The sequence below is a fragment of the Gallinula chloropus genome, assembly GCF_964237585.1.
Source record: "Gallinula chloropus genome assembly, chromosome: 5".
Taxonomy (NCBI): domain Eukaryota; kingdom Metazoa; phylum Chordata; class Aves; order Gruiformes; family Rallidae; genus Gallinula; species Gallinula chloropus.
This window is the reverse complement of record NC_140090.1, coordinates 24,984,699-25,006,828: the sequence shown is the minus strand read 5'-3', so window position 1 is coordinate 25,006,828 and position 22,130 is coordinate 24,984,699. Positions and strand designations below refer to the sequence as shown.

At 34.2% G+C, this 22,130-nt stretch overlaps 1 protein-coding gene across 1 annotated transcript in view; it reads left to right on the top strand.

Moving 5' to 3' along the window:
* The window catches only part of TTN (titin), a 239,952-nt gene that overhangs the window by 86,816 nt on the left and 131,006 nt on the right, over positions 1–22,130 (top strand). The window contains exons 102-140 of the mRNA XM_084264549.1: positions 69–329; positions 916–1,125; positions 1,235–1,312; positions 1,427–1,453; positions 2,180–2,227; positions 2,841–2,897; positions 2,987–3,064; positions 3,348–3,602; positions 4,205–4,297; positions 4,855–4,932; positions 5,571–5,639; positions 6,221–6,304; positions 6,565–6,627; positions 6,881–6,952; positions 7,261–7,341; positions 7,864–7,941; positions 8,128–8,208; positions 8,605–8,682; positions 8,903–8,983; positions 9,177–9,260; positions 9,578–9,676; positions 10,801–10,878; positions 11,709–11,783; positions 11,948–12,022; positions 12,265–12,348; positions 12,614–12,673; positions 12,981–13,058; positions 13,296–13,373; positions 14,208–14,291; positions 14,663–14,740; positions 16,739–16,822; positions 17,023–17,358; positions 19,483–19,560; positions 19,762–19,836; positions 20,011–20,094; positions 20,292–20,378; positions 20,860–20,940; positions 21,136–21,231; positions 21,451–21,528. Of these exons, the coding sequence (XP_084120675.1) occupies positions 69–329; positions 916–1,125; positions 1,235–1,312; positions 1,427–1,453; positions 2,180–2,227; positions 2,841–2,897; positions 2,987–3,064; positions 3,348–3,602; positions 4,205–4,297; positions 4,855–4,932; positions 5,571–5,639; positions 6,221–6,304; positions 6,565–6,627; positions 6,881–6,952; positions 7,261–7,341; positions 7,864–7,941; positions 8,128–8,208; positions 8,605–8,682; positions 8,903–8,983; positions 9,177–9,260; positions 9,578–9,676; positions 10,801–10,878; positions 11,709–11,783; positions 11,948–12,022; positions 12,265–12,348; positions 12,614–12,673; positions 12,981–13,058; positions 13,296–13,373; positions 14,208–14,291; positions 14,663–14,740; positions 16,739–16,822; positions 17,023–17,358; positions 19,483–19,560; positions 19,762–19,836; positions 20,011–20,094; positions 20,292–20,378; positions 20,860–20,940; positions 21,136–21,231; positions 21,451–21,528 (3,744 nt within the window). The remainder of the gene's footprint in view (positions 1–68; positions 330–915; positions 1,126–1,234; positions 1,313–1,426; positions 1,454–2,179; positions 2,228–2,840; positions 2,898–2,986; positions 3,065–3,347; positions 3,603–4,204; positions 4,298–4,854; positions 4,933–5,570; positions 5,640–6,220; positions 6,305–6,564; positions 6,628–6,880; positions 6,953–7,260; positions 7,342–7,863; positions 7,942–8,127; positions 8,209–8,604; positions 8,683–8,902; positions 8,984–9,176; positions 9,261–9,577; positions 9,677–10,800; positions 10,879–11,708; positions 11,784–11,947; positions 12,023–12,264; positions 12,349–12,613; positions 12,674–12,980; positions 13,059–13,295; positions 13,374–14,207; positions 14,292–14,662; positions 14,741–16,738; positions 16,823–17,022; positions 17,359–19,482; positions 19,561–19,761; positions 19,837–20,010; positions 20,095–20,291; positions 20,379–20,859; positions 20,941–21,135; positions 21,232–21,450; positions 21,529–22,130) is intronic.

Below are 22,130 nucleotides of genomic sequence, written 5' to 3'. Positions count from 1 at the left end.
AATTAATTTACTCTTTAATTATTCCACTGTCTGATGTCGCTAAAACATATGTTTTAACATGCTAATAGAACCTGCAGTTGAACGGCATCTTCATGACACTACTTTCAAGGAAGGAAACACATGCACCCTGTCTTGTCAGTTCTCTATCCCAAATGCCAAGTCTCAGTGGTATAGAAATGGGAGACCTGTTAAGATAGGAGGGAGATATTCAACACAAGTCTCTGACAAAGTACACAAACTCATCATCAAGGATGTTAGAACAGAAGACCAGGGAAAGTATACCTGCAAGCTTGACAATCTAGAAACAACGGCAGATCTGGCCATTGAAGGTTTGTAAACAGATATAGAATCTCTTTATTCCAATAGTGATAAACATTTTCTGGATGTTCCATTACCAAAAAAAATGAAAATGAAAGGAATTACTGAAAGAGGTATTCCCAAACTTAGAAATGCACAGAAGAAGAATATTTTTTTCCTTTCTCTTCGAAAAATATGTGGCATACTTTTGTAAGCCAGTATGTCTAATTAAATCATCATTACTAATGTCCCCTGTCCCTCAAAAGATCAGAGATTTTGCTTACTTTTATTTTTTTGTTTTCTGATAGTCTTATATTTCCCTTGGATTTCCTCTTTTTCTTAATTATTCTTTATCTTTTGTTTGCTTAATGGCTTCTCTTGTATCACTTATCTGCACAGCAATCTTGTTATAGTTATACTCTTATGTCTTCTCATCTTTATTCTTACATAGAAAACTTCAAAGAAGATGGAATTGCTTTTTCTTACTCTTTCTAGATCTATTGTTATCATCTCTTATTATGCTGTAACTATTATTATGAAAACAATGAGATGGAATTAGATAAGCTGAATGCCCTGGTGATGCATAACAATTGACATACTTTTTGTTTCTAAAAACAGCAGAACCAATTCAGTTCACAAAGAGCATACAGAACATTGTAGTGAGTGAACACCAGTCTGCAACCTTTGAGTGCGAAGTGTCTTTTGATGATGCAGTTGTGACATGGTATAAAGGCCCCATTGAACTGACAGAGAGTCCCAAGTACAGCTTCAGAAGTGAAGGTCGCTGCCATTACATGACTATTCACAATGTCACTGCAGAAGATGAAGGTAAAAATGCATGGAATTATTTGTCCCAATGCCATTATTTTATCTGATTTTCTTGTCTACTTTTTAAATTAAAAAAGCATATATATAGCAACATTCTTGGATATTGCAGGTGTATATTCTGTAATTGCTCGTCTTGAACCAAGAGGAGAAGCAAGAAGCACTGCAGAACTCTATCTGGTAACCAAAGGTTAGTGAATTTACAATACAAGCTTTTCATCAGAGCCATTTGCAAATGTGTAAGTTTAAAATATAATCCTGGAAAAATAAATAGTTCTAAATGAAATCTAATATTCTTTTGCAGAAATCAAACTGGAGTTGAAGCCCCCAGGTAAATATCATGAACAAGACTGACACAAGATTATGTCAATACTTACATAGATTTACTGCATTGCTCAGCTTTATTTTTAATTTTCACACCCTTTTTTCCTGATCATACTAAGTGAAACCTACACCCTGAAAAAATATTTCTCATTCATAAATATGAGGCATCATCAACTCTCATGAATGATGGCAATGAATACTGTAATAACTCCAAAACCAGTGATACTGGTCTGGGGTCCTATTTTGTACTATATGGGCAACCAAATTCTTTAAAATATAGAAGATTTTTTTTTTATTTGAATGAATGAGGAATACAACAATGAAGAGATACTAATGATAGAATTGATGTCCTCTGTACCACTGAAAAAATGCTCAATGATGAAAAATGGGTAACAATCTTTTTTATATATGTATATGGAAGAACTTTTTAAGAACATTCAGAAACAAAGGGCATTTTTTATATGACCATTTCGTTATATATACATTACATGACCAATTTGTTTTATGTATATATAAGATGACCTTTGTTTCTGAATGTTCTTAAAAGCCTACCCCAAAACAATGCAAGAATTATTAAGAAATAAAACAAAACAGTGTAGAGGCAGGGCAAACTGAATTATTAATGCAATTATTTATCTATTGATCACCTAGTTTATTCTTGTTAATTCTTGAGGAGTAAGGTACAGTACTTGTATGCTGAAACAGTATTGTTTTTATTATTATTATTTTGTAGATGTTCCTGATGCTAAGGTTGCAGTTCCACCTCAAAAACCAGCTGAAGGTAGGGTAACAAATCATACTCATTCCATAGTGCTGTCTTACATCTGCTCTGAAGCAGCACGCTGGTGGGGACCTCAGAAAAAAATCATGGGCAGTGATAAGATCTAGTTAATTTTCCTTATACAAATAGGAGGCTTGGCTTGGATAAGCTTCTTTTGCTTTGTGGAAGGTGAAAACTATACACAGGTAATGGTAGGAATGAAGCCTTTTCTCTTAAGAAATATTTCTTTTAAGAAGAATTCTTTCCATCTTGTTTTCCTATCAATTCAATTTTCTTGGATTCATTTCAGGAAAACTGGGTAAATGCTTGCAGTGGCAGCTTGTGGGGAAAGATTTTGTATTTAGATGAATTTCTATCAGCAAAGATAGGAGTGACAGAAGTAAAAAAGATAAAGCTGAAAAGGGTCAGGGTTCAAACAAAGGTAGGCTGGGGATTCCACTCAAAATATATTCTTACAGCTACAGTAAGCTGCCAGAAGTAGTACTATGTTTGCTTTTATCATGCAGCTGCTATAAAATCGTCTCATCTACCTTTGAAATGCACTAGGATTTTTCTTCATTTACAAGAAAACATAATACTCACATTTTATTCTAAACATTATTTTTCCTACAAGCTATCTCTATTCCTATTCTTCTGCCTCTTGTTCCACCACCAGAGGAGAAAAAACCAGGTAAGAATATTTAAAAGTATTTGAAAGTGTGCATGTTTCATCATGATTGGTGTTTATTTATTGAAATTTTATAATATATTGTTTTTAAGTAGAGAAAAAGGTTCCAGTAAAGAAACTCTCCAAAAAGGTGGTTAAAAAAGGTCCTGAAGAAATCCCACCACCTAAAGGTAACTTTTTTCCTTTCTAAAACAAAACCAAACCAAAACAAGCTTTTTAAAAGTAGCAAAATCACAATGCAGAGAGAATTTGTTTTGAATTACCTTGAATCAATCAAATCTGATTGATTTTTGTCTTTATATTAAAAACCTACATATTTGAAGTCCAAGCTTAAGACTGATAAAAATGTAGTTCCTTCTTTAAACCATCTGTGAAAATGAAATAATTTCATTAACTGTGAGCATCCAAAACATCTTGCAAGTTTCAGGGAATAATCTCTCTTATATTTTTAAGTCCCTGAGGTGGTTACAGAAAAGCCCAAAGAGATCAAAATAACATCCATGGCCAGGAGAGAGGAGATTTATGAAGAAAAGAAGGAAATACCTGAAAAGCCCAAAGAAATTTATGAAGAATGGGAAGAAGATTATGGAGAAGACCATGAGTATTATGTCAAGGAAGAAGGTTATGATGAAGGGGAGGAGGAATGGGAAGAAGCTTACGAGAAAAGAGAAGTGACTTATGAAGAAAAACGGGTCATACATGAAGAAGGTATTTTAATTACCATGGTATTTTATTTTTCTCTTTTCTCATATTTGTTATTGAGGCCCAAAATTGTTGAGGGATTTTTGTGGTTTTTATTGTTATTTTTTCTTTGCATGTGTTGTTTTGTTAGGGATTTTTTTGTTACAATAATTTGAACCTTAATATATAATTTGGTTGCCAATGGATTTAGAAGATTGGGATATCTTTAAAACCTAATACAAGTTAGTATCTTGTAAGGATATGTGCAATTTTTAGTTGTTTTGGATATTTCTTCCATCAGTTTCATATATTCTAGATAAACTCGATTTAGGTTAACTATTTCATACATTAGTTGCTTGATATTAATTGCTGTATTTTGCAACTCCTTACATGCTTTAACTGTCTTTGATAGTAGTAACATGTATAAATCTAGGAACAGAATTTGGCTCTGATGGGAAACCATCAAACTTGCAAATAAGCAGAAAATTTTAATGCAACATTTGGATCTCCAAAACCGTGCCTGCTTTTTAACTTCACAAACTTAAAATGGTATAACTAATAACTTTTGTGTGTATTGAGCATTTAGACAATGCAGTTTTCATCATTAAGCAATGTTATTATTTTTGAAGTGGTTGAAGTTCCTAAGAAGCCTGTGCCTGAGCGAAAAGTACCAGCAATTACAGCTGAAAAGAAGGAAAAGAAAGAAGTAACAGTTCGTAAAGGTATGACTTTCCAGCAAAACTAACAGAACACACAGAGTAAGATCTGTCATGTCTCCCCCTCAAGCTGAGCTGTAGTTGTGATTCACAATTCCTTGAAAAGGAGATAATTCTCTTTATGTTGGACAGTGACATGAGCAAGGCTCATAGCAACCCTTCTTCTTCTCCCACCTCATATTTTCAAGCAGAGAGAGAATAGTGACATTAGTGGTGGAAGCAAACCAAGTATCGCTGTCAAAATCAAACTTTGCTTCAGTTATCTTTTCTTCTCATTGTATATTAACCATGGGCATGGGTGGTGCTTTTGAGCCACTGAACACTGCACTTCTGAGAAGTGTGCTCCATTTAGATCACCATGTATCTCCTGGACCCAATCACTTGTTTCACAAGTGCTTCTACCACCACTATTCACCATCAATGAACAATGCAATGAACAACACACAGGGTGCACAAAGATTTATACAACCTAAACAATAAAATAGCCAAGATCTACCTGATTTTTGTTTGGAAAATAACTTGCAAGATGATTTAAATAATACATATATCTGAATCACTTACAGTTGTCAAGAAACCTGTTGATGAAAAAGTGGAGATAACCACTCAGAGGGTTGCAGAAGAAAAAGTCAAACGGGCTGAGGGTAACTACTGTTTAATTACCTTAATGGCATCTTTACATGAAAGTAGTGGCTATGGTTACTTAGCTGATCTCCATATGCTTTGTATTCATTATTATGGGCCTGATCAATTTTTCAGTTCAGCTTCTGCTGAATTGTAGGTATGGAGGATGAAAAGCTTTTTACATGAAAACACTAAATGCAGATGCTAACTACCATTGCTTTAAGAAAGGAAATGAGTGTAAAATTGCACTGGGTGAAGCGATAAACTTCACTCTAAGTTGAAGATGTGAAATCCTCATCTTCCTCAGAGTTCCATCTTGACCTGTCTACTAGTATGTTTTGGTTAGTTGTTCAGTTATGAAATAAAGATGCATCATTATTCTCTTGGTAACCACCTTCTCTTATATAGCATTAACCATTCTGCAGCAGTAGTCTGTTGACTACAATTCAGTACCTATCAGGATATGACCTGTGTACTAAATGCCTCAAGTTACCCAGGCCCTATAAATGGTAGCAATAAAAAGAAGCAAATGCATTCCTTCTGTTGCTTTGCATGTTTCACAGGACACTAAGTTAGATTATGTTTCTTTGTTGTTTTTTCAACATCATTCCTAGATAGGTGTAGACTTATTCTGATCTAAAAATTTTAATGCCAACAGTTACCAAGAAAGTTCTACCACCAAAACCTACACCAATGATCGTTGAGGAAAAAGTTATGAAAAAGGAAGGTACAGATAAGCATCTTTCAATTGCCTTTTACATTTTTCCAGCACCCTGTGTGTTCCTGTGCTTCTTGTAAATATGTGGGCCTGTGTGTATGTACCTGGATCTGTTCTGCTAGTCATGCCATGACTAATCTCATGCTTTTATCTTTCATAAATTCTGTTCTTAACATGTTTGTGGCTAGCCTTTCATTCTTGTTTAAAGAGTCAACAGGGTATTGTAGTGTGAGTTAGCTTTTTCTTCATCTATTATGCCTGCTGGCCTGGCATACATAACGATAGCTCACTGCCCCAAATTTTTTATGAAGAGCCACCTTTAGAATTCTTTTGATATACTATTTCCAAAAACCCATGCATGCATTTATTTTGCATTTTCAAGTTAAAGATGTCTGTGTCTTTAGTCTTTATCAGGTATGAAATATTATACGTGTGCTTGTTTTGTGTTCTGTTTTAGAATGTGAATTCTGTCTAAATATGTCTGACTTAAATGTGCAATATAGACACAGATTTGATAAAAATTCACATTCTGACTACCACTAATGTGGATCTAGAATATAAAATACTAAAGCAAAATCCTATCTTTAAAGTACCGACAGTAGAAACATGGACTGTTTCAGAAGAAAAGATGTCGGTTTCTGTCCACAGAGAAGAAGAGTATTCATATGTCACAGGTATGTACAAACCCAAAAATCTGTGCACCCAAATCAAAACAATCTTTAAATCCTACTGATATCTATAAACACTGCTAGATTTCTTTTAATGTATTTTTGTGTATGGCAAACTACATATTTAGACACATCGTACATTTGTCTTTCAATATGCATTGCTTCTTTTTGTTCATTGTGTTACGCAACCTCAGTTTTCTTTAGATTAAAGCTGTCAACATTGCAACTATTTTATCTTAACACTGTTTAAATGCTTTTCTTTGAAGAGCCAACAGAGCATGAGAAAACAGTTGAAGAAAGATTCTTTGAAGCTGTTTACCCAATTGAAGGTAGATTGATTAGAATGAGAGGCTATATTTAAGATTTGTTAAACAATTTAAATCTGTAGTTAATGAAAACTTATTCTGAGATGTGCACATGCTATTGGGTTTCTGGATGAATTTTTTTACAGACTAGCATATGTGTTTCAGTGACCTTTCTGTACTGGACACATATAGTATCTTCTTAAAAGCTTTTCAGATTTACTATAGACATTGATATTTCTTATCTCCAAATTCAGTATCTTTAAAATTCCTGTTGTAGCATATGAGGAAGTCAAAGAGGAGGAGGAAGAAGAAGTCATTTCTACAGAACTGGAGATCCCTCATGTTGAAGGTGAATAAAATCATGTGCTCCATTTTTCTTAACATTCACATTATCTTCCTGGACCACTCTTTACCAAGGATAGCATAGCAGAACTGAGATCTTTTCATCTCTATATGGCTCTCCTGTAAAATGTTCAAGCCCTGATGCATTTCTACATCTAATTATTCTTTAAATAATTCTTTCAACTGCTTTTTTTGAGATGTCAATATTGTATCTGTTTGATAAAACAGCTTTTTTTTTTTTTTACATGGAGTGTTTACTTATCTAGAATGTTGAAAGTAGCCTCTTGTGATTTATGAAATATTTTTTCTTTAAAGTTCCTGAGATACCAAAAAGGCATGTTCCGGAAGAAAGAAAGCCCATTCCTGTCCCTAAAAAAGAAGCTCCACCAGCTAAAGGTATTTCTACTGCCCTAATTTAAAAAAAAAAAACAAATCTTTGTTTATTTTTCACATTTTCTTAATATAGCTATGGATTTGCTCTCTATAAAGCTTTGATTTTGCATTATCTCTATATGCATTATTTCATTTTGCATTATCTTCATACTTTCACTTTTTCATTCATGCTATAACTTAGCTTACAGCTTGCATTTGTCTCAGTTTTGGCCTCTCTCTTTCCTAAAAATCTTCTCCTTGTTTGTATTTACATTTTGTGGCTTTTGCAGGCAAGGGTAGTGTGTTTCTACTTTGATAGAGTGCTGTGGAAGGTGATAGTACAGAAAGGCTAACATTGGAAGCTCTATAATAACCTCTTTCCCATATAGTCTACTATATGTCCAAAAGGTTGTAGATTGTACTGTGGTGCAGTGCTTAGCTTCTTGTCCAGACACTATGTTCTATGAAACAGTCTTGGATTACTGAAATCTGGGTAAATGATCCAAAAACTAAAGCTCTCTCTCACTTTGGTAATGTTTTTCAAAGTGCCTGAAGTCCCTAAGAAACCTGTTCCAGAAAAGAAAGTTGCTGTTGCTAAAAAAGAAGCACCTGCCCCAGCAAAAGGTACAACAACTTTTGAATGTGGGCTTTTAACTAGTTCTATACTATTGTACTGTTTTTTCTTACTGTCGACTTCTCAATATAAGTATATGAAACAGTCTGTATGTTATGTAGTATGTCTGTTCTCATCTAAGACAAAGATAAAACCCTTAGAAATATTACTTAAATGAATTTTAATACTTTTTAAAGTTCCTGAAGTGCCTAAAAAACCTGTGCCTGAAGAAAAAGTCCATGTTCCTGTTCCTAAAGAACAACCTCCACATGCCAAAGGTATACTTAGTGATGGAGTGTACACGTACCTGTTGAACATGTTGGGTTTTGTTTTGTTGTTGGTTTGGGGTTTTTTTGGTTAGCCTGTACATAAACATGTTTGTCTTATAAATTATTTTTAATGCATAATTCTCTGTGCATATATAACAGTTTTTAAAGCTCTTTCTTCAGTTAACAAACTGGTCTTAAAGCACTTAGTAGGCTTCCAGAGACTGGTTTGATTTTTTTTTCTCCAAATATATGTTGCTCTTGTCTCTTACCTTTCTGTGTTATGTGTATTAAAGTGTCATGTGGTGTGTCTTGATATTCTTATAAATGGATTAATGAAATTATATATTAGTCCAGTAAATCTTTGAAATATAGAATTCAGTTGTCATACATTTTACCTTTTTTAAGTGCCAGAGGTGCCCAAGAGAGCTCCCCCAGAGAAAAAAATTGCTGTTCCAAAAAGAGAGGAAGCTCCACCACCTGAAGGTACACTTAAATAAATAACATTCTTTTCTTGTTATCTTAAGCATCTTGTTTATGTTCAGTTTTGGTTTTGAATGTTAAATGAGTCTGGTTTTAGTTGTACTTCAGTTACGTTAGCTATGTATCTTTTATGTCAGTTTTGTGGATAACTGTGCTATGTATGCAGTCTTAAAGCACCTGTAATTTTAGTTACTTAATATTATTATAATTCATATCTCTGAAGTGCCAGAAGTACGTAAGAAACCAGTTACAGAAGAAAAAATACCACATGTTCCCAAAGTAGAAGAAGCTCCACCTGCAAAAGGTACAAAGTTGTTCACTGAAATATCATTTGTTGTAGTCTTTAGAAGATTCCATTTGTCTCAGCTTGCCCAGGTCCTGTGTTTTGTACGAAAATATGTCCATGTGTAATCTTTTTAAATTATACATTTCTGTTGTGTTATGCTTTAGCCAGTTTTGCACTTTATAGATCCTAAAATTAAATACTTTGTTTTAAGTGCCTGCAGTTCCTAAGAAACCTATTCCTAAAGAGAAAGTATCTCCTGCTGTTCCTAAAAAAGTTGAGGCTCCTCCATCTAAAGGTATGCTTTGCAGTATAATGAAAGAATATGCTGGTTTTCAACTTCTGTTTGTATGTTCGGTATTGTTATCAACCATGGATTTGTGCTTCCCCTGTGAATTCTGCTGTTCTGATTTAGTGGCAATGAATCATTACTGTATGTTGTATGTGTTGTGCAATACTTATAAGAAACATTATTTCTAGATATTGCATCTCTGTTATGTGTTATATGCCCAGTACCCAAAAGCAATTCTTTGGAAACTTATATTTAGCATTTTGCAACAATGTTGTCACAATAGAATTAGAAAAGCATATATTTAATATTATTATCTTTCAAAGTGCCTGAAGTGCAGAAGAAAGCCACTTTTGAAGAAAGAGTACTCATTACAGAAGAAAGAGTATCTGTTGCCATTCCAGAGGAAATCCCACCACCTGAAGGTACACTATAAGCAGACAATAGTGAGAAACTTATCTGCAAGTCTGTTGTCCTAAGACCAAGATCAAATTACACAAAAAATTGTCTTACTTGTCTTGTATGAGTTTTGTGTTGAATATTTTACATGCTTGCAGGCAAGTTAAGAGCCTTCTGAGTGCCATTTACCATTTCAGTCTTGAGTGCCAGGATCCCTCCCCATTGACACGAATGGAAACTGCCACGGAATAGAATGATCTTTGAATTAGGTTCTCATGAAATCATAGTAAGAAGTAGGGGTACACAGTATTGAGATGAGATTATTCTAATTAGAGACTATGTGATAGTACCTGCAAAGCTCTGTAGCCTTGCAGATGACAGTACTATTTCTCTGCAGTGTTCGCTTCTCATCAGCTTTCACTTCACATTCTTCTAGTCAGGGAAGGTTGGGATCAATTGTTAGTATTACTCCACAAAATATTTTCTTCAGGACAGCTGAAATAAACATTTTTTACTCTTTTTATATCCAGTCTTGAATAACTAGTCAAGACAGTCCACAGATTTTGCTAAAGAACATAAATGAGTTTTTAAAAACAAATACGGAAATTATAAAAAATATTAACATGCAAATATATGTTCATATGGATACATGCAGTGTTAATTTCTGTTTGTCTACTGCAAATTGAGCTTTTACCCCAGAACAAATTCATGCTTTCTCTAATTCAGTCACATCTCTAGATGTGCACATGCCAGACTTTCTTCTCAATTCTTGAACTACCCTTCTCATCTTGTTTCTGTCCTTCTTACTTTCATATAGCTGGATCAAGGAATGGCCTCTAACTCTGACTGTTGTTTCCCTCACTCCCCTCAGCTGTTGTAATGGGAAGGTTTGGAGATCTAAGGCATTCTGACGGACTAACAGTTGACCAGTGAAGGGTAGTTGAGAGATACACAATAGGGAACATGGGGCATGGACATGACGCATCATTTAGAGTAAATCATACATATATATGTGTGTGTGTGTGTGTGTGTGTAGTACTTTCTGTATTGTATAAAAATGTCATTGTCATATACAATCTGTAAGAAATGGTCTTCATCTTTTCCCCCCTCCCTCCTCCAAATGTACTAAACCTAGTAATTTTCTTTAAAGAACCAACAGTTGAAGAGTGGGCTGAAGAAGAAACAGAGGAAGTATTTACTTCCATTCACAGAGAAGAGATTTCTGAAGGTACAATCACAATTCAGAAATAGTAGGCAAAAGCAAAAAGTAATTGTCATTTTGTACCAAAATTAGGGTGTATACATATCTATTCTTTATGAAATTACTACTATATAATATATGTTTCATATCTTATAAACTTTAATGCTAAGAGTATCTACAACTTTTGTGACTTGGTTTTGAAAAGTGCAGTAGTTAGTCCTGTTTTGATCCAGTGAAAATAATATACTATATCTTGGATGTTGAGAAGTATCAGCCCCCCCCCCTTTTTTTTTTTTTCTCTGTTGGAAGTTCTACTTCTATCAGATTTTCTGGATAAAGGTCCTTCAGAATATCATGGTGCTCTCTAGTTTTTCAGACCATTTTATCCTAAAATGAATAAATTGTTTCCACCTGTAAGTTTATTGGTGGTAACATAATGCCATGAAGGACTGTAGCATACACTGATTGACTTTTATAAGCGACACCTAGAGAGCATTTTCAAGGAATTCTCTCAGTATTTGTGAGAGAGGCTTTCTCAAAGTGAACAAATTCTGACATTGGTGAACTAGTGGACAGAGGAATGGAAAGTGCTGACCTAGCACCTCAAATGTTGAGCATTTTGAAATTCCACAGAAATACAAATGAGAGCTCAGGATCAATTACATCTAAGTAGCCTGGAGTTTTTCTGTTGGCTTCAGAGGAAGTAGGATAGTGGTGTCTGTTAGTTAAGCACACTGCTTATTCTTGTCTTACAAATATTTTGTTTCTTACCATGGCCATGAAGTTGTTAATAGATTGTAAATACTTAAAATCTAGTCTGGTTGGTTGGTTCTTTATTTTATTTTACTCTTTTTAAGTGACTGAAGAAGAGTCTTACTACATAGAGGAGAGGGTAACTGTTCCTAAAAGAGAGGAAGCCCCACCCACTAAAGGTACATGTTCTTTTCATTCCAAAATATTGTTTTCTCATCACTATAAGTATTATGTTGTCACTGTATGTTTATCTCCATTTGTCGTTTTTTCTATTGAGGAAATGTGTGCATATTACAGTGCTACTACTCCTTTTTGTAAAAGTACATATTGTAATCTTTTAAAGTGCCTGAGAAGCATAGGCGAGTTGTCCCTGAACCAAAAGTTCCAGCTGCCCCTAAGGCACCTCCAGGAGTTAAAGGTATAATACAGTTCCTCGTCTGGGTGATGTATCTTCAATGTTTGTCTTACTGTCTTGTCTGTGTTGACAGGGTTATTGTCTGTTTCCAATGATCAATGTTTGTCTCATATTCCGACTTGTACTATGTAAAGTATCGATTGTCTTAACTCAGTAAAACACATTGTTATGTAGTAGACAATTACAAATATTACACTTTAATATTCTTTCTCATCTTCCTTCTTATCTTATTAATTTTTCTGAAGTTCCTGAAGTTCATAAGAAAGCCGTTCCTAAAGAGAAAGTACCTGTACCTGTGCCTAAAAAAATGGAGGCTCCACCAACAAGAGGTATATCAGTGGTTTCTTCCTGTTGCAAAAATTGCTGGATTTGCTGCATTCCATCCTTAAAATATATGCATGTTGATTAAAAAAACAAAAGTAAATCTCCTATATCATATTTCTTCAACATTTTACATGTACTTGTGTCCATTTGTCTACAACGTGGCCTATGGCCTGTGTTGTTTTTATGAGATTTATGTGTTATTTCATCTTATATCTTATGTCTGTTGTTGGAATCAATCAAATTTTCTAAAGTTGCGCAATCTTTTTTAAGAACCTGCAGAACGGGTGCCCACTTTTGAGATAGAAGTGGAAGAACCTCCATCAACTAAAGGTAACAAACTGAAAACATTACTATCATGGAGTTTTTCTTGTTTGGCCTTTTAGTGTTTGTCTTTAAGCACTTTAATTTTGATTTGTTAATATATGTAACCTTTGTCTGGATCTCCCCTTTCTTTTGACTATTCACACATTTTTATTGTAGCTGTGAAGTACGCTCTTTTGCAGTGTCTCATTTTTGTTGCTGTTGAAGTTTACTTAGAATTTTCCTTTTTTAAAAAAATCAGATTAAGTAGAAAAAAACATATATTACTGCATTTCAAATATTATAATTAAATATTCTTACAATTATCATTTTTAAGTGACTGAAGTGCACAGGAAAATTATCACAGAAGAAAAAGTTGCGGTTGCTAAGAAAGAGGAGCCTCCACCAAAAAGAGGTATACCATTTTTGAGAGCTACACAGGAGAAGTCTTGCTTCAGCGTACTGATTTATGATGTCTAATTGTCTAACACAAGCTGTAATGTTCAGTGTTTGTTGTCTTTTTTGACTTGAAAAAGTGTCGTCTCTGCATTTGTGTTTTGTCATTTGATTTTGTTCATAAATGTGATTAATAAAAAATCTCTTTAAATAATTTCATATATTTACATATTTCTTTATTTATTAAAACTGCCAGCAGTGCCCAAGAAGCCTGTGGCAGAAGAGAAAGTACCTGCTCCAATTTCTCGGAAAGTGGCAGCTCCACCAACTAAAGGTATACAAGTTCTTTAAAAGTACAGAAGGCTTCTAAGTCTGTGTGCATCATACCATCTGCTTGATTAGTCAAATCCCAGTCTCTCCTGACTTGAATATAAATGAAAAATATCTTTGTCTTCTCCCCTGCAAAAGAACGCAGTAGATGACAGATAATAGTCATGTACTTGCATTTTTTAGCCACTATTTAATTTCATTGATCACATTGGCTGCTTAAGAGCTTTGGAAAGATGAGTAAAGTTAAATATGAACATTGTCAATATTCACTGAAGGATTTGAAATTTACAGATATGTCTTCTGTTTCTGTTATTTTCTTGTGTTTGACAAGTGATTTTGTTATGTATTGTGTATATGTGGTTTTCTGTTGTCTAATTAAATTTCTGATCAGCTTATTATTTACACTTTGCTACAATCATTCCATCTTCATGGTGTGAATATGTTCTTTGCTTCTTGGTGTGTTTTGGACTGTATGTTATTCTAATATCATATACATTATTTTAGTGTTTCTGCTGTTACTAAAATCACACCGTTTTTGAAAATGTCTGTTGTATTTGGGGAATTTATTCCTGGAATCTTCAAAACTAGTAGTCTTCAAAATACTTAATACATATCTAACTACTATGCATTTAAGCTTCAGGTAGTCATTTTTTCTGTTGGTTTAAATGTTTTTAAGTTTGTATGTCTCGTGTGATTGTTGTGTTTATTATAAGTATCTTTGCTATGTAAATGTGTACTATTTCCCCATAATTGTTCATCCATAACTCTTTTGCATGGACTTCAGAAAGCGTGTGATTTCTTATAGAATTTACTATTCTTACAACTGCTATCTTTAAAGTGCCAGAAGCAACAAAGGAAACTACCAGAGAAGAAAGAGTTTCCATAGCTGTTCCAAAAAGAAAAGTGTCTCCACCACCAGAAGGTACTCCTGCCCATGGACTAATCTATGAACAGACTGCCCTCATTCAGTGCAACCAGAGCTTCAAGCCTGCTGGTCTGCCACCTGTTTTTGAAGTTCTAATACTAGAATCATAGACTCATTTAAATTGAAAAAAGACCCTTATGATCATTAAGTCCAACAGTTAACCTAAGATTACCATGTCAACAACTATGTTCCACTGTAAGAGAACCTTAACAGAGTTTTGAGAAACACTAGAGACATATTTTTTGCAATTACTCTGGATGTGGGAGTTGTCAGGAAAAAGTTAGTTTTCTAAGAAACACCAAATGGAATATTATTGTACGTGGTATTGTACCAAAGAAAAATATTAACATTAGACTCTGTCTTTGAAGTACCAACAGAAGAACACTGGGCTATGTCAGAGGAAGTATCCATTTCTCTTCACACAGAAAAGGAGATTTCATACACAGGTATGAACAGACTGAAAAGATTCTATGTTCAAATTTATATCCTGTCATCTACTTAAAAAAACCACAAACAAACAAAGCCAAACCAAACACCAAACAATAATGCACAAATTCATGTCTTGTGCAGATTATCAATTCAATCCTGAATGCGAAGATTGTAGAATACGCCAGGACAGTATTTCTTTTTCACAAAAGGCTTAAATCTTTCCTCCTGGCATAATGATGGTGTCAGAATGGAAGCCAAACTATTTCAGTAGGTCCTCCTTTGCAAATCTTGCCACCTCTGCCCTTTGAGGGGAAACAGAGCAGTGTTTTCCTTCATTTATATTAACATCTCAAAAGAAAGACTATCCTTTCCTGTTTTGTGACCTTAATTGCTTACCTAAATCATAAGGTCAAAGAAAAAATCCTTCTAACTCTGCTGTTGCCTGCCTGGCTGAGACACTTACCACAATCCCATGTATTGGACCTGCCAGCTCAAGGGCTTTGAAAAAGGTCAACAGCTCTTAAAGAAAGTTCATTGTTCTACCCCTTTTGGTGGTAATCTATTGATTTGAGAAAAATGGGCCACAAGATGCTTCATAGCTATTATGTTCAGATCTGCTGCTGTTGATAAACAGCCTTATCACATTCATATCCTGAAAGATTAATACAGTCATCAGTGTGAAGTTGAATAATCTATTCAGTCTCTTTACTGGAGAATGATGGTGGGACAGGCAGATCATAAGTACTGAAAGTAGGATGGAAGAAGATTTCTGACTGGCTTTCTCTAAGGCAAGGGCAATATGTCAGATGGTCTGTAAAAAAAAAATCAAAGCAGAAGGATATTAAATGCAACAGTTCTCCCATGGAATATCAAAAAGAAGTGGTGTAGCAAGGGCACTCGTGCTCAATGCAGTTTATATTATGAAATGAGCCAAAGTTTTAAGTTCTGATCAGCTTCAGTTTATAATTTCAAATGCAGGTGTACCTGGCACTTACAATTAAATATCAAGCAGGGCTCTGCCAGAAAATATTTAAAGAACTAATAATTCTTCACATTGGTCCAAAAATACCACCCACTCAGCAAGCATCAACACTCATGGCAGCCACTCGTCTATGCTAACTGTGGCTTACCATGAAGAAAGCATGTAGAAACTCTCAAATCAGTCACTGACAGAATGGATTCCATCTCTTAAGAAGATCAAAAAATGCAAGCTATTCTCTGACTTGCCAATTCTAGTAGTCTCCCAGATGTTAAAAAAGGTCATTTTCTGTGCAGTTTCCAGTTATATTGGTCAATAATTTCCCAAGACACCTGCCTCAGAAGACAAGACCTCTGCACTTCTGTTCTGAAAAAGAGAAAATGCCACTTAAACATAACATGCATTCTTTAATGAAAAAAAATCTTAATTTTTCTGGAAATTTTCCTGCTCTTATAGGGAATGGCTTCTTGCCATTTTCTGAACAGACATTTTGTAAAGCAATCAACAGAAAAGGAAAAATACCTTCTTCAACGAATAATCAATTCTTTTGTCTTTAATGAGACCACAACTCTTATCCATTGTCCGTCACTCGTAAATGTTTTCTCTATGTGGTCCTTCATCTTCATCTAGTTTTTTCTATGCAAATCTTTTGTTACCTGTGACTGAAGACTATTCATATATTACTGAGGTAGTACAAAGTATCACTTCTGTGGACAGGGGCTGCCAGAGGACAGTGGGATTTAGTGATTTTGTAGTTGTTTGAATTTTGATTTTGAGCTCTGGCAGCAATGGATGAAGCAGGAATCATATCAACTGCTTATACTGGGACCTTGAAATGTCTTTTGTAACGTAATTGAATTGCATTCCAATGGCTTCCATAATTACATGTCCAGTATCAATAAGCACAATGTGTCTTTTACACATCAGCCTTGTATGTGTAAGATTTTTTTGTGTGTTTCTTGCCAAGAATATTTATGCTTTTAAACAACACTCTTAAAAATTCTTAAATGTAAATGTACTTACTGTATCTTTTAAGTGCCTGAGGTACCAGAGAGGGCTATCATTGAAGAAAGAGTACCAATTTATCCTCCTAAAAAAATGGCAAGACCACCAGCCAAAGGTATACTAGATAGAGTATTGAAATATGGTATAAATGTTTGTTGTGTCTTGTGTGTTCCATGTACAGTGAATGCCAATTTGTTTTCTATGGAATGTTCTTCCTTTGGTTTAATTCTTATTTGACAATGCCTTGTGATCCTTATTATTAGTAAGACCTATGTGCTAAATTTTAAGATTCTTTTTAATTGGTATCTTTTTAAGTGCCTGAAGTACGCAAGACAGTTGTCCGAAAAGAAAAAACATATGTCGAAGTTCCTCAGTATGAAGAGGAAGAAGAGATTCCCAAATATGAAGAGGAAGAAACCACCAGATATGAGAAGGAAGTAATCCATTACAAGGAAGAAGTCCAACATTATGAAGAAGTTAGTCACTATGAGGAGGAAGTTACTCAGTATGAAGAAGTTCCTCAATATGAAGAGGAGGAAGTCACTCATTATGAAGAAGAAGCTGCTTATTATGAAGAGGAAATTCCTGAATATGAGGAGGAAGAGACAGAAGTTGCCCAGTATGAAGAGGAAGCTCCCCCAGTAGTTAGAGGTATACTGCAATTTTCAGATTTGTGTGAGAAGTAGTACATTTACATTCTGTTAATGTACCAAAGTCTTGTTTTAATATGTTCCTATGTGCTTTACAGTGTGCGTATTTTCAAGATCTTTAATAATTTGTATACAGTGTAGAAAATGTGCAATGGCTATAGGCCTACAGTTTGCTTTTACCTTTATAAATTCAAATTCTCCATGTCATAAATGTTCTTTCATATGAAGTCTGCATAGCTCATTAAGAACATTTAACTGACCTCATCTGGAATCTGTCTGTGCTTGAAATACTTAGAAATGTTTGTGAGAATTCTATAACCACAGACAAAAAAAATGTTTATCTCGAAAACGGGTAGGATACTTGAAAATAGGTGATTTCAGAACACAAGCCACATTGACTTGCTTTCAGAAATCTTTGAAAACTCTACAGTTGTTTGTTTATTTCTGAAAGGGAATAATATATTTTTACAGATGTAAAGGTTCTATTGACATATTTAATATTTCAATACTCTTAGTTTGTTTTTTTACTTAGGAATAATTTTGATGGTACTGGTGGAAATTTTCAACAATGTTAGTACAGGGTGAACATACCATTCTCTACTTAGAAAGGAGAATAGGTCAAACTGAGATCTTGGTAATAAAGTATTCCTAAAACATAATATAAATATATAGACTAACTACATCTGATTTTCCAGAATTACATTATCATCTAAGAGTATTTAAAAATGTGTATTTTCCAGTCCTAATTAAAATCTTTCCAGAGTTTCTGTTCCCTAAAAAGAAATTCAGAATTTCTTTTGACTAATCAGTGAATACCAAAAGTTTATTTGACATTGTTTGCTCTAGAACTTAAAAGATTCATTAGCACATTTTCCTAGTAAAGTCCAGATTTTACACTGCAAAACCCAGGTTAAGCCTGGAACAGGAAGATTAGGGTTAGCTAAAATTTCCTTTGACTCTATAACACTATTTTAGTTTAATTCATATGCACACCAAACTTTATTCAGTAAACTCAGAGACAGTGGGATTACTCTCCTGTCATCGTAGAACTTCAAGCTCCAGAAATGTTAAGATACATTTTAGTTCAAAGCTTTGTCTCTCTGCAGTTAAAGGGAAAATCTGTTGATTTCATCAGAGTAAGGATTAATTTTTTTTTCATTGAAGTAAACTACTCGTAAATACTGCCATTACCCAATAAATTGTGTTATTACCTGCAGGTTACTTATAATGTGTCCATAGTTTTGTGTTTGAAGTAGATCAGTTGATAAACCTACTGTGCTTGCTTTTTCCATGTAGAAAGCACTTGGAAATTTCTGAGGAAGAAAATGTTAACAGGAATATGTATTCAATACATATACAAAATTGGTTTATTCAACATCACCAGATGCAATCTAATACATGTCTGAGAATTGTAAGGATCATAGCTCCAAAGGAAAATAAGGAGTAGTAAACCCACTAAATATCTAATATAACAATTAAAAAGTTGTTTATTACAATGTTTGTAATTTTATACCAAAATATTTTATAATATATAAAATAAATATAAATAAATATAGCTATAAATAAATGTAAAGCATCTATCACCATATTAATAAACCTTCTTTGGAATCACACAGATGGCAGAGATAAGAATAGAAGTCATCTTATCGGTAGCTCAGCACTGCTGATTCCAACCTATTTAAAAACAAAAGCAAAAAAAGAAGTCACAAGACTTTGCTGCCAGCTTGCTTGGCTGGTGTTTAATACTGCTTCTCTGTCAGCGTTGTATTACAAAATTTGTAATAAACGTCCAAAAATTAGAGGAAAAAACAGAATTTCCCCACTTTCCTTACCTTAGCACTTCTTTAATTATTGGTTCTAAATAATCAAATGCTGTCTTAACCTCAGTCTTTGATCAGGAAATAAGCCCCTGAAGTTAAAAGTATTTTTATTGATAGCCTCAATAGCTAAGTAGGGAGAATGGACATAATAGCAGTTAATATAATCTGTTCGCTATTTTATTTTGTCTTAATGATCACACCATGTGAAAACATAGCTGTGTGTTTTGCATATGTATTTTGATTCTTGCTTGCATTTTATGTTGTGTTAGAAGTAAATACCTAAAACATTAATGCTATCTTTCAAGTGCCTGAGGCTCCCAAAAAGCCTGTTCCAGAGGAAAAAATACCAATTCTGAAGAAAAAAGAAGCTCCTCCAGCAAAAGGTATATCTTATCTCTTTATGCTAGTGGACATCCTCTGAATATGTAATTCACAGTATTTTTCTAATGTCTCACATCATGGTTACTTTTTTCTGTTCTTTTTGGAGGGGGCTCTTCATATGGAATGTTTGTGTTGCTGTTTTTGTTTAATTTCTGTTTTGAATATCTTGTGGGTTGTTTGTAACCAAAATAATGTTTTTTAAGTGCCTGAGGTGCCAAAGAAACCTGTACCTGAAAAGAAAGTCCAAGTGCCAAAGAAGGAAGCTCCACCAGTTAAAGGTATATGAACTTGTAATTAGATTTGATCACAAAGGTCTTCTAGACGTCATTTCTCTTTTTAAAACTAGGATAGTAAAAGGGTTGTTACTCCTAAGAATTGTGGCTTTTTGTGTTCAGTTGTTTAATGTACATTTTTTAGATTCATATGTCAAGCTCAATTTACAATATCTTAAGTTCCAGAAGTGCCGAAGAAACATGTGCCTGAAGAAAAGGTTCCTGTTCCTGTACCAAAAAAGAAGGAAGTTCCACCAGCCAAAGGTACATCAGCTCTTAACTGAATGCAAAAAAAAAACCAACAAAAACTAAAGTTTGGTCTTTGTTCACCTTTCCTCTTTAATGTAATGTAGTGAAGGGAGTTCTTGGAAATTCTTTCTCATTCCACTTTATTGATTCATATCATTGTTCTTTACCTTATGGTTCAAAAATGAAATTCTTAAACAACAATATCTTTTAAGTGCCTGAGGTACCAAAGAAACCTGTGCCAGAAGAGAAAGTAGTTGTCCCAGTGCCTAAAAAAGTGGAAGAACCTCCACCAGCCAAAGGTACACCAGTTTATGGTTCAGCTGCATAATTCTAGTTTTGTTTCTTTAGCTTTAGAAGACTGCAAGTAAAAATCCCATTCGTTATCCTAGTGTGCTTGATACACTGACCTATGTATTGTGGCCGTTTTTGTCAGTCATGGGTGCTATGCTTAGTCCACACTTGGAAAATTTCCGTGTTTATGTCTTGTAATGTCTCTGTCCTTTGAATCTTACATACCTAATTTTTTAAAAAAATATTTGTTTCAAAATTAGATGTTCCAAAAGATAACAATGTAGCTAAACAGCCAGACTTTCCCCTTAGCCTTACAAGAACAATTTGTAATGCTGTAGTCTGTATGTTTGTAAATGTGCTTCTGTGGATAAAATCAATGTCTTCTTTCATACACAATTAAATTCTACCATATTTGTGTTGTTATCTTAATAACAGTTATACAGTTGTCATGTTACATTAAATATCTCTTAAACAAAACTGTCTTTAAAGTTCCTGAAGTACCCAAGAAGGTTCCAGAAAAGAAAGTACCAGTCCCTGTACATAAAAAGCCAGAACCTCCACCAGCCAAAGGTATCTCTTATAACTGAACATGTGGATGATGCTTCTTAAATTTTTTCTATGTTCATTGTTAGAATTTAACTGCCGAATAGTAGCAGATTGTGACAAATGTACTTGCTAATTCATACTCTTTAGCTTCTGTGTAAGTTGTCTTTCTGTTTCTGATGTCATGTCTAAGTTTTCTACAATTAAACACTGTCTTTGAAGTGCCAGAAATACCAAGACCTCTCCCTGAAGAGGTTCCTATTTTTGTTCCCGAAGAAGAGGAGGAAGAGGAAGTTGTTCCAAAGATATCAGTAAAAGGTACACCATTTCTTCTTGAAAATTAACAGCGAGTTTTGTTCAGTTCATTAAAAGATCTTAATCTCTACTGATTGTTTTAAGATGGATATAAACCTTAATTATCCTTCTGAGGGGTGTTTTCTTCATCTTACTGGCCTTTGTGACTTTGTTCTGTGCATTTAGTGGTTTTGATGCTCTAAAAGTAGTTACAAATTTCTTATCCAAACAATATTTTCAAAGTGCCAGAGGTGCCTAAGAGACCAGTTCCAGAAGAAAAAGTACCCGTTCCTGAAGTAAAGAAAATTCCACCACCTAAAGGTATACCACATTGTAGTGTATGCAGATAATTCTTTTCTCTTACATTTTCATATTTCAGTGTAACTTAATTTGAAAAATCTATTTATATTCATGGGAAATCAAAGCCTTGGTTCTACCCTGCTGCTACCTTGTATCAAGTCCTGCTAGTTCTTGGCTCTCTATTTTAATGTTGAGTTCAGTGAGGTGAGAATTGGGCCTTGAATGACCTGGTTTTTTTCCATTTCAAGTGATTTCTGGAATGTAATAATTTATTATGATATCATTATTCAGAACTAATGTTGAAATTAATTTAAATTTTGTTTAAACAAAATACCTGTAATAATATTTTATGGTCTTTTACCTAGAAATTCTTTAATTCAGGGAGATCATTCTGACATGTACGTTGACAGTGTGCTAAAATATCAAACTTTTCAGTTAAAGTTATATGAAAATAAGATTAAATCACAACTGACCATGCAGATAACCAGAAGATACACTAAATATGAAATTCAAAGTGGAGGCAGACTGTGGCACAGACCAGCCTTAGGTGCTAAGAAAATTCTACCTCAAAAGCTGATTTTTAGAAAAAAAAATTTAGAATTTTTTTTTAGGAAAAAAAGCTG